Source organism: Cajanus cajan, chromosome 2 (assembly GCF_000230855.2).
Source record: "Cajanus cajan strain Asha chromosome 2, NIPB_CcT2T_4, whole genome shotgun sequence".
Taxonomy (NCBI): Eukaryota; Viridiplantae; Streptophyta; class Magnoliopsida; order Fabales; family Fabaceae; genus Cajanus; species Cajanus cajan.
In genome coordinates, this window is record NC_138518.1 from 50552056 (window position 1) to 50563321 (window position 11266).

Sequence of the window (11266 nt, forward strand, 5' to 3'; positions counted from 1 at the left end):
AAAAGACTAGGAAGACAATGTTTTTACCCTTGATGATCCTTGGCTCTGATACCACTTGATGGAGTCCTCCCTTCCATGGATGATTTCGGCTCCTTGAAGAGGGAATCCTTGCCCAAAGATCTTAGGCTCACCAAAGGGAAAAGGTTATGTGGATGTTTAGGGGGAGATGGTTTTGGACGTAAGGTTGATGAAGGGTGAAGGATGGTGTATGGTTGCTCAAGTAGGTTGGCTCACTCCAAGTGTAGATGGAGGCCAATCTAGGGTTTCACTCTCCAAGGGTGGAGAATGAAGGTGGCTAGCCGAAACTAACCTAGGGACTAAGGATAGGATTTGAGGCAAGAAAATGCTCTCTCAAATTCATATAATCCAAAGTATTTACAAGTGGTGGGGTGTTGGGTATTTATAGGAGGGGAGGCATCTAGGGTTGCATTTGGAGTAGGCAAATGCATTCCAAATGAAATGCAAATGAACCCTAGATGCAACTTGGTGGCCAAGGATGGAATCTATGGGTTTAGATTGGTTATATCTAGGTGCATGATAAGACCATGCAACCTTTGCCCTCCACTTGGGCCTAAGCCTTTCTAACACCTAAAATAGGTCCAAGGTCACCAAAAAATGCGTCACCTCCTAATGTTAAACCCTAGCCCAAAATTAAAACTCTAATCATCTAGAACACCCCATAATACAAGGGTAAAATTGGAAATACAAGAAAATAAATCCTATGACTAAGATACCCCAAAATACAAGGGTAAAATTGGAAATTAAAGACAAGGGAAAAATAGGAATAAAGAAATAAATGCTATAAAACTTAGGAGCTAATGGTCCAAAAATGGCCTTACTATCCCATTCCTCTTGCCTCCTTTAGTATGTCACCTCTTGGTCTTCTCGGCCTTAGTGTTATTCCATCACGTTGGTAGACGGGGTAGCAGGTCATCAGATACTTAGTTTCCTCGATGCTTATTCAGGGTACATCAGATACCCATGTACCCACTGAGCGAGGGAAAAACAGCGTTCATGATGGAGTCGGCTAACTTTTGTTACAAAGTAATGCCATTTGGTTTAAAGAATGCGGCGGCAACCTACCAACGACTCATGGACAGGATCTTCCACCAACAGATTGGAAAATATCTCAAAGTGTATATAGACGACATGGTGGTAAAATCTAACTCCACAGATGATCACATTAAAAACCTAAAATAGGTATTCGATGAGGTAAGAAATCATCACATGCGCTTGAATCCGGCAAAGTGCACCTTCGGAGTTACTGGCGGAAAGTTCCTGAGATTTATGCTCTCGAAGAGGGGGATAGAGGCTAATCCCGATAAGTGCCAAGCTGTCATCAACATGAGGAGCCCCCACAACATTAAAGAAGTGCAGCGTCTGGCAGGGCAGATAGCATCATTGGCACGTTTTTTGCCATGCATGGCGGACAAGTCTAGACCAATAATATCACTATTAAAGAAAGCCCACAAGTTCCAGTGGATTGAAGACTGTGAATCATCATTCCAAGAATTCAAAGCGATGCTAGCTGCACCACCACTCCTGGCTAAGTCGGACCCCCATTCAGACCTCATAGTCTACATAGCCATTTCCAAAAAGGCTATCAGCGCTGCCTTGGTACAAGAGAGAAAAGAACAAGTCCCAGTGTATTTTATCAGCCGAGTCTTACAGGAGGCAGAGACCCGATACCAGCAACTTGAAAAGACAGTCCTAGCACTGGTACAGATAGCCCGACGCCTACGCCATTACTTCTAAAGCCATAAAATAGTAGTAAGAACGGACAACCCCATAGCCAAGGTTTTACGTAAACCCGAGCTGGCAGGTAGGATGGTATCATGGGCGATCGAACTGTCACAGTACAACATTCGTTTCGAATCAAGGGGCCCTATCAAAGCTCAAAGCATGGCTGACTTCTTAAATGGGTTCCATCCCGAAGCACCCCCATAAAAAACTACGTGGACACTACTTGTAGACGGATCATCAAACCTACAAGGAAGTGGAGCCAGAATCATACTTGAAGGACCAGACAACATGGTGATAGAACAATCACTACGCTTCAACTACAAAACTTCTAACAATCAGGTCGAGTATGAAGCCATGTTAGCTGGTTTGCGTCTAGCGAGTGATCTAGGGGTGACAAGGGTTAAATGTTGGAGTGACTCTCAAGTAGTCACGAAGCAGATCAATGACACATTTCAGATAAAGGAACCAACATTGCTCCGGTATTTCCACGCTTTTCAAAAGCTTAAGTCTAACTTTGAAGAAGTTCACATAAGCCATACCCCTAGAGAACTCAACATGAGGGCTGACCGATTGACAAAGCTGGCAAGTAGTAAGAAAACGAACCAACTCCGTATCGTGATACAACAAGAACTTCAAAGTCCAAGCATTGTAGAGGCAGAATGCCTACAAATCCAACAAGGGGATAAAAATTGGATGACCAACATCATCAATTATCTGTTGACAGAAGAATCACCTACCGACCCCCTTGAAGCCCAAAAGATAAGAAAAATAGCCACATGATACACTCTCATATCAGGCGAGCTATACAAAAGAGGTGTCTCATCCCCACTCCTGAAATGTCTGACTCCCGACCAAGCCCAGTACGTCCTCTATGAAATCCATGAAGGCAGATGCGAAACCCACTCAGGAGGACGGACCATGGCAGCCAAAGTTCTCTGTGCCGGGGTACTATTGGCCAACTCTTACGGAGGATTGTGCAAAGTTTACTCAACAATGCAAGCCATGCCAACAACATGGACCGCTAGTGCACCAACCTGCAGAGGAATTGCATTTCATCACAGCACCATGGCCTTTTTCTATTTGGGGAATGGATATTCTAGGACCGTTCCCGCCAGCGAAAGGACAAGTGAAGTTTCTAATAGTAGTGATCGACCACTTCAACAAGTGGATTGAAGTAGAGGCAGTGGCCACCATTACAGCCAACAACGTTCAAAATTTTTTATGGAAAAACATTATCACCCGCTTTGGAGTCTCATATGCTATGATCACGGATAATGGCTTGCAATTCACAGACCGTCGTCTTAATGAATTCCAGGAAGGGCTACAGATCAGGCATATGATGACATCAGTAGAACATCCCCAAACTAACGGTCAAGCAGAGGCAGATGAAGAGACAGCTCGAGCAGGCCAAAGGTTCATGGCCTGATCAATTACCCGAAATCCTGTGGGCCTACCGTTGCATGCCTCAAAGTTCCACTAAAGAGACCCCATTTCGACTAGCATATGGTACAGATGCCATGATCCCCGTCGAGATAGGAGAACCTTCTTTAAGATGACAACAATTCAATGAACAAGCCAACGATGAAGCACTCAACGTGGAGTTGGACCTGATTGACGAAGCAAGAGACCAAGCGCTTATCAACATGGAAGCATGTAGAGTAAGGGTAGATAGGAAACATAAAACAAAGGTAAAGCCGCGAGAATTTCAACTAGGAGACCTAGTCTGGAGAGTCACCGGAGAAGCAAGAAGGAATAGATCGCAAGGGAAGTTAGCACCCAATTGGGATGGCCCTTTCCGCGTATTACATAACCTAAACAATGGAGCCTACAAGCTCGAGGAACTTATGGTGTAACAACCTGCCATAGGCCATCACATCAATAACCAATATGACAACTAAAATAAAATAATATATAATAAAGAAAATAGAGCAAAGGCCAGCTACACTAGAGTATAAATATACAATAACGTATAAATTGTTTCCATAATATAAAACATAATTTATAAAAGATTCATCCCTAGCAAGGTTATACAATAATCCAAAATGATAATGAATATACAACGTCATGAAGACATCAAAATAAGACACCCTAGGTGTTGGTCAAGCTCTGAGCCTAGCCACTTCTCAAAGCAGCTACCAAAAGACTTCTTGCTATCTGTAGACACCCAATTTCATCCAGGGGCATACAATCAACAAAGATAGGATATCAGAGGGCCCAAAATACCAAATCAAATTTTTGTGGCCCGGAACGGGCCGTTCCAAAATCGGAACGGCCGTTCCCAAGCCTAGAACGACCCGTTCTTGAATTGGAACGGGCCGTTCTAAAGCTCCTAAAAGGCCTAAAAATTGTAGGCTGGAACGGGGCGTTCCAGTCCAGAACGGGTCGTTCCAAACGAATCAAAAAGCCTAAAAAACTTGACCTGGAACAGGCCGTTGCTGGGCCAGAATGGGCCGTTCCAAAACAATCAAAAGGCCTAAGAAACTTGACTTGGAACGTGCCGTTTTTAGACCAGAATGGGCCGTTCCAAAAGGTTAAAAAGGCCTAACAAACATAGGTTGGAACGGGTCGTTCTGGAAGGGGACTTTAGTATTAATTTATACCCCAGAACGGGTCGTTCTCAATCCAGAACGGGCTGTTCTGATTTCAGAACGGGCCGTTCCAGGGTACAAATTTTACACATAGCGGCCAGATCCAGAACGGGCCGTTCCGATTTTGGAACGGGCCGTTCTGGACCCTTTTCTGATGCCTATAAATAGACTGCTTGAGCTCATTTCTCAGGACTCCGAAATTTTCGTCCAGACTCATTAGAGCTCAGAATTTCTCTTTTTTTCTCTCTCCCTCTCTCTTTTGTATTTCTTGAGATTTTGTGAGGCATTCTAGTGTGAAAGGTTGCCACAAAGCACCTAAAATCTTCCTGTTTTGAAGATTCAATAGAGCTCATTCAAGAGGTATTTCATTAATCTCTTTATTTTTTTTTATTTCTTATCTATAATTAATATTGTTATATTTTAGGGTTAATTGTATAATTTAAATTTCAAGCGTGTAAATAATTAGTAATAAAAGGGGATTTAATATTTATATTATTATCATTTATAATGTTAACTTCACCATAGGGTGCCAATTAAGGGCGTTATAGGGGTTTTTAATACCTTCCCTACACGTAACCGACCCCCGAACCTAATTCTGGTTATCAAGGCCATTATTGGATTTTAAAAAACCTTTTCTTTTTTCAATGTTTTGAGTAAAACATTGGTGGTGACTCCATGAACTTATTTTTCAAAATCATTAATTAAGGATTAGTATGGTGTTCGGGCATTCCTTAATTGATGAGATTTTTAAAAGGATGTCTAAACCATTAGTTGCGAGATCGAAAAAATTTGGGTTGTGACAGATGGCGACTCTACTGAGGACGTTTTAAGAGGGTCAGGCCCATATAAATGACGAAATTAGCATTATAAAAAATAATAATTTAAATATTTTTCCCCTTTATTTTATTTGTTTTATTTGTTTGGCTTTTATATCTGTTTGCCTGTTTAAATTCTGCATTTATTTGAATAAAATTGTACACAATCATTTGCACACGATAGTTTCCCCTAAAAGAGTAGTTCTTAAAATTTTCACAAATCTTTTCTTAAAACAAGTTTTAAGTGTTAGATAAATGTTTCGACTTAGCTTGAAAGAATTTTTACAAACATTTATATTTATAAAACCAAAAAATATAAGTTACGATATCAACTTCCCTAATTAATAATCAAATAAAATAGATAAGTGATAAAGAGACATCACATTAAGGATTTTATGTCTAGTCCTTGAATACTCACCTAGAATTTCACTAAAACTAAAATACTCTAAAGTTTCAAATTATTACAAGTATTTTTACCAATTTTCTTCTAACTCAAATATTCTTTGAAGTCTCTTTTGGCAAGTACAACAAATATTCTTTGTTCACCAAGCTTTTTTTAGGATGTATGCAAATCTCTTAGATATACTTAAAGAGTAGTCACTAGATTATGGTCTTATATGAAAGATGAGAAATAAATAACCTATACACACATAATTTTGCAAGTTACAAAGTTCACTTTCTCTGATTCCCAGGCTTACAGTCTTTGTAAATTGTCTTTTTCTGAACCTTTTTATATTGAGCTTAGATATGTCCATTGTAGTCCATTGGATCTCACTTGTAGTTTCTTCATAAACTTGAATGTTGGTGCATTTAATGTTGCATTAAATGTCTTTCATTTTCAAATAGTGACTAAGGATTTTGATATAGCATTTGTCCTTTTTCCTTTTACTAGCAATGTATAGCAACTTGATACAACATTTTTTTTTTGTGGTACTAGCATTGTTTAACACAAGTCATGATTATCTTCATTTTTCTGAACCAAGTACTTTGTCAACACTATTTGCGTTGCCTAGTCTATTATTTTATGATTTAATATGTGAGGCCTTTTTTTGTTTTGGTTCAGCTTTCCTAGTTGGACTTGGATCCGTAGCTACCCATCCTAATTGGGCTCAATCATGAGAGGTTAAATACAGAACCCAATGAAACGGCCCAAGTAGGCTTATTTGCGCACGTGCGTATTGACGCCGGAGAAAAACAAAACAAAACCCTGCAACTCAAAATCTCAATAGAAGAAGAAGAAGAAGATAGCCATTGATGCGCACTCTCCCACACTCCTTCACCTCTCTCCTTCAATCATGCAAAACCCTGAAGCAAGCAAAGAAGCTCCACGCTCTCATTCTCCTCACAGCCTCACACCACAACCCTTTCTTCATAACGAAGCTAACCCAAATCTACGCCGATTGCGACGACCTCCGCTCCGCCCTCGCCCTCACCCTCCTCCGCCCCAACGTCTTCGCCTTCACCGCCATCCTCTACTTCCACTCCCGCCACGCCCACGCGCACCAATGCATCCTAACCTACGCGCGTCTCCGCCAAAACGCCGTCGTTCCGGACAACTACGTCTTCCCCAAGGTCCTCAAGGCGTGCGCCAAGTTGTCACTCTTCGTAACCGGCACTGTCATCCACAAAGATGTTGTCGCATTCGGGTCGGAGTCCAACGTGCATGTTCGCAACTCCTTGTTGGGTATGTATGCGAAGTGCGGGGATATGGCGAGTGCGGAGAGGGTGTTCGGTGAAATGCCTCAAAGGGATGTTTTTTCGTGGAATTCCGTGATGTCGGGTTATGTGTGTAATGGGTTGCCGGATAGGGCTGTGGAGGTGTTTGGGGTTATGAAAGAGGAATGTCAACCGGATGTGGTCACGTGGAACACGCTGATGGATGCTTATTGTAAGATGGGGCTGTGCTGTGAGGCTGCAAGGGTTTTCGGAGAGATTGAAGTTCCTAATGTGATTTCGTGGACGATTTTGATCTCGGGTTATGGTAGTGTTGGGAGGCATGGTGTTTGTTTGGAGATTTTTAGGGAAATGGTGAGTGTGGGGAGGGTTTTACCTGATGTGGATGCTCTTTCTTGTGTGCTTGTGTCGTGCAGGTTTCTTGGGGATTTGGCTAGTGGGAGGGAGATTCATGGCTATGGCCTGAAAATCATGTGTGGGGATGTGTTTTACAGGTCTGCTGGTGCTGCGTTGTTGACGTTGTATGCCGGTTGCGGCAGAGTCGATCGTGCTTATAGCGTGTTTCGTGGGATGGATAAGGGTGATGTTGTTACGTGGAATGCGATGATTTTTGGTTTGGTGGATGCGGGGTTGGGGCATTTGGCGCTTGAGTGTTTCAGAGAAATGCAGGGGAGAGGAGTGGAGATTGATGGCACCACTGTGTCCACTATACTGCCTGTTTGTGATTTGAGACGTGGGAAACAGTTACATGCTTATGTTAGCAAGTGGAATTTCAGTTGTGGGGTTCCGGTTTTTAATGCGCTTGTTCATATGTATTCGATCCGTGGATGCATTGTGTATGCACATTCTGTGTTTTCCATGATGGAGAACAAGGACTTGGTTTCGTGGAATACGATTATTGGAGGATATGGAACGCATGGGCTTGGCCAGACTGCTTTGAAGCTTTTGCAGGAGATGAGTGGTTCGGGCATTAGGCCTGATTTGGTGACTTTTTCTTGTGCACTTTCGGCTTGTAGTCATTCAGGACTTGTGGATGAAGGGATTGAACTTTTCTACAGAATGACACAGGATTTTGGCTTGATACCAGTGAGGGAACACTTTTCTTGTGTGGTTGACATGTTGGCCCGTGCAGGTAGGCTTGAAGATGCTTTTGATTTCATTAACCAAATGCCACAGGAGCCGGATAAACATGTTTGGGGAGCTTTACTTGCTGCATGCCAAGAGCACCAAAATGTTAGTGTTGGAAAGCTGGCTGCAGAAAAGTTGATCAGTTTGGAACCGCGTGAAGCTGGCCATTATGTGACACTGTCAAATATATACTCGAGAGCTGGAAGATGGGATGATGCTGCAAGAGTAAGGAAGATGATGGATGGCCATGGATTGCTGAAGCCATCAGGACTTAGTTTGGTTGGTACCGGAAGTTAGCCTAGAGACAAAGACAACAATATGATCAAGACCATATTTTGATCATACTTCAAAAATTCTACTTACCATGCATTGTCAATTTTGCACCAAGAGTTAAGAGGTGTGCAACTATGTGTTGAAGTTGCCCGTTGAGCCAGGAATATTCATAATACCCCAAGCAGGATTAGACTCTGGCTAGTAGACAAGAAAATACCTTAGCAGCACAAAAAAATGTATTGAAGTTGCCTTGGGATGGGATGAGACATTGTTCAGTGTTAGAAGAATTAGCTTTCACGACAAAGGCAAACCATAGTACTTACAGATGATAAACAAGTACATAAGTGCTGTGTCAAGAACATCGTGGAGGCAAATAAAACTTGCCAAGGCATAAAAGAGTTGAGACAGCTAAAAGGTAACCAAATCTAGCTTAAATTGGCTAAATGATCCTATAATTTATATAATTTTAACTCCAAGAATGCATTTCAATGATCAATTAGGAGGTTATAAGAAACAGATGGACACAAATTGAAGAGAGGAACCCAATAGGTCTAATAGTGAGTTGTACTGAAGAAAACTACGCACTTGGAGGTGCAAATATATCAGCATAACTGCCTGATTTGGGTAACAAGTGCTATCGTGGCAGAAAATTAAAGCATACTACCTGTTTGTAAAGTGTCTGGCAGAAAATTACAGCATACTACCTATTTGTAAAGTGTGTGGCAGAAAATTACAGCATACTACCTATTTGTAAAGTGTGAAACGAAGCTAAAATTTTGACAAATAAAAGAACAGGATGCATGTTAGTGATTTAGGATTTCTCAATAACTAGAGGGACAAGGTTTCTAGTTTGGAAATCAAGAAGTTAAAGAGAACCTAATCCTCGAGAGGTTACTAAATTTGTTCATTCTTTCTTTATTGATTTTCTTCTTAGATCACTAAACCTTAGGGTTTCTCAATAACTACATGGACAAGGTTTCTAGTTTGGAGATCAAGAAGTTAAAGGGAACTTAATCCTTGAGAGTTTACTCAATTTGTTCATTCTTTCTTCTTTGATTTTCTTCTTAGATCAGTAAACCTTAGTATGAATAAATTACATTTTTCTGGACTTGTTGATTAACCGATGGAATATGACGATGGATATCTCTGAATAAAATTTTTCATAAATATTTATAGGAGAAAAAATAAAATAATATTTTTCTAAAAACTAAAATGTATTTTTTGTTTAAGTTCATTTGTAAAAAAAAATCCATATTAATTTTTTAGAAGTTAATTTTTAATTTAAGTTTATTCTATCTTTTATTTTCTTGAAGATGTTTATTCAAACAAATGCATGTTAGCTTTGCATAATTAAAGAACTTGTGCTAAATAGGGGATGTTCGACACAGTGGGTGTGACTCAAGTTAACAATTCACCTTGAGCTTGTTACAACACCCTGTTTTATAAAATCTATAACTACTAATAATAAAGGAAATAAGTTGTTTTTTTGTCTATATATTTTTGAAAATTTTTATTTTTTAACTAATATTTAGGACCACCACATGACTATAAAGTTAGTACAACCAGGGATGGACCCTGCCCCCCCTCCCCCTCAAAAATTTGATTTTTTTTATAATAGTAAATATATGATAAATTTAAATTTAAAATTGTTAAAAATGAATTTAATTTTAAAAAAATATGAAAAAATTTCATTAGACTTGTCCAGTTTCAATAGGACTTTTATTTCTTATAAACTTTAATTAATGTATTATATTATTTAAAATTAAATATCTATATAATTATAAAAGTAGGAAACAAAAATTTGGTCCCTCCTATGTTTGGTCTCGAGTCTTTTCAATTGGGCTTGTATTTCTTAGAAACTTTAATCAATGTATTACATTATTTAAAATTAAATATCTATATAATTATAAAAGTAGGGAGAAAAATTTTGGCCCCTCTTATGTTTGGTTGCTTGATCCGTTCGTGACTACAACCACCCTCAGTTCATACAATCTCTCTCTCTCACTCACTTTATTGTTTTATTAAATAAAAATCACATAGTTCACCAACTTTTTTATTTAGCCTTTTTACCTATTTTTCTTTTGTGTAAACCAACCACTAAAATATTTTTTAAAATAAATATATAAAGACATGAAATCTCTCTTTTATATTTGTGTTTATTTTTAGCTTTGACTTAAAAGTTACTTTTGAGTGAAAAAAATTTGGGTGAAACATACTCTTCCTCAATCTTTTAAATATATATATTTTATTGTGACTACTTAAAAGATGAACATATATTAACTTTCATGGTGGTGATAAAATTGAAGATAAACATATAAAATAATATAAAAGGACATATTTAGTTATTTGAGATAAAATAAAGTTTTAAATAAATTAAAGAATAAAAAATGAAAAAAATAAAAAAAGTTAGTATCTTAGAGTTTAGAATAGTGCAAAAACTAAATTATTTTTGATAATCAATTATTGAAATAATTGATTATTGATATGATCAATTATAATTTAAATTAGTTTTATTTAGATAAATTTGTTAAAAATTGATTTAAAATAATTAACTTGGTTTGAATATTAAAAAATATTAAACTTTTTTTTTTTAGTAAATTAATTTTAGATCAAAAGACAATCCTAAATCTCTTTGATCTTAAGTTTTGTTATTAACAGGCATAGAGACTTTTGATCAATTGTATAAAGTTTTAAAAGGACTAAGACAAATCTTATATAAGGCGATTACTTCATTAAGACAATCTTGTTAATGGGTGAGACAAATCATTAGTCATAAATTTCATCATTTATGATTTCTAAATAAGAAACTGATTATGTATGAACAATTCCTTAATATATTAAATTTAAAGATATTGTCTTAATACCAACATTCTACAAAAAGAAAAGAAAGACATGTTTTGCACAAGAAAATAACAAGCAAATATCTACAAACACAAAAAACTATAGTTGAAGTTGTTTTATCACTACAACGTTCTGACACATGCATGGTTCTACTTACTTGGTGTCAAAAGGTGATAAGGAGCTTCTTTGATAAGAAAAAAGGTA

General features: G+C 38.3%; 1 protein-coding gene across 1 annotated transcript; it reads left to right on the forward strand.

Moving 5' to 3' along the window:
• Positions 1-6228: 6228 nt before the first annotated feature.
• Positions 6229-9249, forward strand: LOC109818610 (pentatricopeptide repeat-containing protein At5g39350). The gene is made up of 2 exons (XM_020384130.3): positions 6229-8636; positions 8722-9249. Exon 1 carries the CDS (start codon positions 6401-6403, stop codon positions 8243-8245), a length of 1845 nt encoding a protein of 614 aa, XP_020239719.1. The 5' UTR covers positions 6229-6400; the 3' UTR covers positions 8246-8636; positions 8722-9249.
• The last annotated feature ends 2017 nt before the right edge of the window (positions 9250-11266 follow it).

Excerpts from the sequence above, each read along its gene's own strand:
- LOC109818610 (XM_020384130.3), top strand. The coding sequence starts at position 6,401 with ATGCGCACTCTCCCACACTCCTTCACCTCTCTCCTTCAATCATGCAAA.